Source organism: Triticum aestivum, chromosome 3B, assembly GCF_018294505.1.
Source record: "Triticum aestivum cultivar Chinese Spring chromosome 3B, IWGSC CS RefSeq v2.1, whole genome shotgun sequence".
NCBI classification, from domain to species: Eukaryota; Viridiplantae; Streptophyta; class Magnoliopsida; order Poales; family Poaceae; genus Triticum; species Triticum aestivum.
This window is the reverse complement of record NC_057801.1, coordinates 678458052-678461899: the sequence shown is the minus strand read 5'-3', so window position 1 is coordinate 678461899 and position 3848 is coordinate 678458052. Positions and strand designations below refer to the sequence as shown.

Sequence of the window (3848 nt, the reverse complement as noted above, 5' to 3'; positions counted from 1 at the left end):
GGACATTTACAATCTTTGTTGCAGAGAAAAAATGAGGCTCATTGCAAAGGGTGATGCAGAGACGGCAGTTGGCATTATGAGGAGTAGGAAGGAGAAGGACCCTGAGTTTTTTTTTGAGTATGTGCGTGACAAGGAAGGGCGACTGAAGAGTATGTTCTGGTGCGATGCACAGTCGCGGAGGGACTATCAGGACTACGGAGATGTGGTCGTGTTTGATAGCACGTATAAGATGAACAGATACGGTATGCCGTTCGTCCCCTTTGTAGGAGTTAACAACCACCGTTGCACCACAGTGTTTGGTTGTGCCATCATTGCTGACGAGACGGAAGGGACATACGTGTGGCTGCTGCAGACATTTATGAAGGCAAACTGTCAGGTGAAGCCAAAGTCAATAATCACAGACGGTGACGCTGCAATGATCCGGGCTATTCGGACCGTCCTTTCAGATGTTTTCCATCGTCTTTGTTCGTGGCATATCGAGAAAAATATGCAGAGGCACCTGCATTACAAGTCACTGGATGAGTTCAGATCGCTCCTGTACTATGCCACCTCTCAAGCGAACTTTGAGCAGAGATGGAAAGCTTTCTATGATAAGTGGAAGACGGATAGAACTGAAGAGTGGCTTGACAGGATGTACAGGAAGAGGAGACTGTGGGCAGCTTCATATCTTTCCGATGGTTTTTTTCTTGGTATGCGAAGTAACCAGAGGAGTGAAAGCCTCAACTCCTGCCTTCACCTTCACCTGGACTACGGTATGACAATTGTTGATTTGGTGGTGCATTATGAGAACTGTATAGTTCGCCTGCGTGAGAACGAGGCGTACGATGACTGCGAGGCATTCCAGAAGGAACCACCGTCTGTTACTGAATATAAAGTCCTTGAGGAGCATGCCGCCAAAGTATTCACACCTGCTAATTTCTACATCTTGCAAGATGATTTGCATAAGATGGGTCAGCTGGAGATATTTGAGACGCTCGTGGGAATTGGGCGTGAGACATTCATTGTGACATGGAAGGATAACCACAAGTTTAGGTATAATGTTGTTTATGAACCAGGTAACTCAGAAGAAACTATTACATGCAGTTGTCTTAGGATGGTTCGGAAAGGGCTGCCATGCAAACACATTCTGTTTGTTCTCCATCATCTGAATTTAACTGAAATACCAAAGTGTTGTGTCCTTCATCGGTTGTCCAAACATGCAAGAGATGGGTTGCCTGTGCAGAGGAAGAGTGATATGTTTGGATGGGGTTGGTCAGGGCCATTGGAGAGAGAACGGTATAGTGCAATATCCATTAAAACCGCACAAGCTGCTCATGTTGCAGCAAATGATCCCTTCTTGTTCGATGAGTTGATGAAGTGTCTAGACAACATAATAGCACAGAAAAAGATTTCAGAGGAGGAACTTATAGGAAGTAGAAGGTATGCTATGCTGAAGAAGGAGGCAAGTCAAGTGCAACAAGTTGAGCCTGGTATTGGTGATCCTCAGAAAGTTTCGACGAAGGGTGCACCTAAGAAGGGGCGGTCAAAGGGGGGCCCCGGCGTTACAAAGAATGGTAGGCCAAAAGATTTTACAGAGAAGAAAAGTGGTCCTTTGTGCAGTTTGTGTAGTCAAGCAGGTCATAATAAGGCTACATGTCATTTGAACGAGAAGTAAGATGTTATCTTCTTATTGTTGTTATGTTCCTACTTTGATTTTAGCAACTATATTTGCTCACCAATTCTTTATGTTTTGTTCAGGAACTGGGCGTAGGTACAGATGCAGGTTGGTTTGTACGGAGAATAAAAGTGGTCGCACGAACCTTTGTCGTTTTTTATTCGTACGTGTCCGCAAGAAAACTTGATAAGTTATTTGTTTGTGTTTTGATAAAAGATATATGTAATAAATTTGGAGATGACATTGCATATGTTATACTACCTGGGCATGATGATGATTTTGTTTGCTGTTTGCTACGTGGGCATATATGTTGTACTGATGATGATTTTGTTTGATGTTGTTTCTGGCCGCTACTTTCTGCCAAAATAATTGATAAAGTGAAGTTTTTTTTAAAAAAATGCCCGACCACCGCTGCTGGGCCCATAGTAGCTTACGGAAGCTACCCAAATCAAGCCTAAAGGCGACTCGGGCGGCCGATCGAGCCCACTAGCGGGCCCAGCAGCGGGGTCCAACGGGGCGCACGGGGATAATAAGAGAGGAGTTCGAAAGGGGGGGCGGAGGCAGCTATTTAAGCCGCTCCTGGCGCCCCCCCGCTTCCGAGGTGGGACTAAAACTTGGGCGCTGCCCCGCGCGGGCGAGGGGAGGGGGCGTGGGCCGGGGGAGGGGCGAGGGGAGGGGGGCTTGGGCCGGGGGAGGAGCCCCGCGCGGGCGAGGGGAGAGGCCGTGGGCCGGGGAAGGAGCCCCGCGCGGGCGAGGGAGGGCCAGCACGTTTTTTTATATATTTTTTCTTTTTCTTTTTCTTTACTTATTTCAATTTGCTGAACTTTTTATAAAATACGTGAACTATATTTGAAAAAACTATTTTTATTTTTCTTGAACTATTTTGTATTTCCTGAACTAGTTATAAAATTTCATTAACTTATTCAAATCCGTGAACTTTCAATGAAAGAAAAAGAAAAAGAAAAAGAAAAAACGAACCAGAAAAAATATTAAAAAACATGCTGGCCCTCCCTCGCCCGCGCGGGGCTCCTCCCCCGGCCCACGGCCTCTCCCCGCGCCCCTCCCGCGGCCCACGCCCCCTCCCCCTCGCCCGCGCGGGGCAGCGCCCAAGTTTTAGTCCCACCTCGGAAGCGGGGGGGGGGGGGGGCGCCAGGAGCGGCTTAAATAGCTGCCTCCGCCCCCCCTTTCGAACTCCTCTCGTATTATCCCCGTGCGCCCCGTTGGACCCCGCTGCTGGGCCCGCTAGTGCGCTCGATCGGCCGCCCGAGTCGCCTCTGGGCTTGATTTGGGTAGCTTCCGTAAGCTACTATGGGCCCAGCAGCGGTGGTCGGGCATTTTTTTTAAAAAAACTTCACTTTATTTTGGCAGAAAATAGCGGCTGCAAACAACAGCCCGCACTGACCACATCACATTTATTTAGTTGCGACAAATGGCAAACAGTGCATAATACAAAGTGCGTACATAACATGTTCAAAAATCATCACCCACGATGCTGCAAGTAAGAGTGATATTGTAGCAGACCACATCACATTTATTTAGTTGCGAAACATGCTAAACCATGCCGCAGATAAGAGTAATATTGTAGCAAATACCAAGCACTGCAAATATATAGATGTCTTAATATGTAAATTGTATCAAGATACCGACAACGGCACATTTATTTAGTGGAGATAATAGCCAACACCCCATCCTCCTACTCATTTGGTCTCCATGATCTTGAGGATCTTCTCTTTCACTACTTCCTTCGTGTTGCACTCTGAAAAAAGTATTTCAGCTAGAATGCGTCCCCTTGAAGCATTAACCTCATCTTGATCGAACTCAAATGCCCAACCATCTCCGTCCCAGTGTTGAACGCATTTCACCACGAAAAGACCACAAGAGACTCTGCAAGAAACCACAAGTCAGTTATTGATGGATCATACAAGTACATACTAATTCAACATTTGCAACATACCCGTCTTTTTGTGACGGCATATTGTACTCCCTTATTGGCCAGGAAGATACATCATGATGATCCGTTTCAATAAGAGCATTCACCTCCTTTGTATCAATAGCTATCTCTGCCCTCTGAAATAAAATTGACAAATCCATATGAAGTACTTTTCGAAGAAATATATATTGTTTTATGTAACGTTGTAAGCTTACCAGCTTAGCAATCTTTGCAAGAACTCTTTTGCTGCATTTACCAGTAGAG

General features: G+C 46.1%; 1 protein-coding gene across 1 annotated transcript; it reads left to right on the top strand.

Moving 5' to 3' along the window:
- Positions 1 to 441: 441 nt before the first annotated feature.
- Positions 442 to 1775, top strand: LOC123066047 (protein FAR1-RELATED SEQUENCE 12-like). The gene is made up of 2 exons (XM_044489208.1): positions 442 to 1650; positions 1738 to 1775. Exons 1-2 carry the CDS (start codon positions 488 to 490, stop codon positions 1748 to 1750), a joined length of 1176 nt encoding a protein of 391 aa, XP_044345143.1. The 5' UTR covers positions 442 to 487; the 3' UTR covers positions 1751 to 1775.
- The last annotated feature ends 2073 nt before the right edge of the window (positions 1776 to 3848 follow it).

Coding starts and splice junctions, on each gene's coding strand:
- LOC123066047 (XM_044489208.1), top strand. CDS start 488: ATGCAGAGGCACCTGCATTACAAGTCACTGGATGAGTTCAGATCGCTC.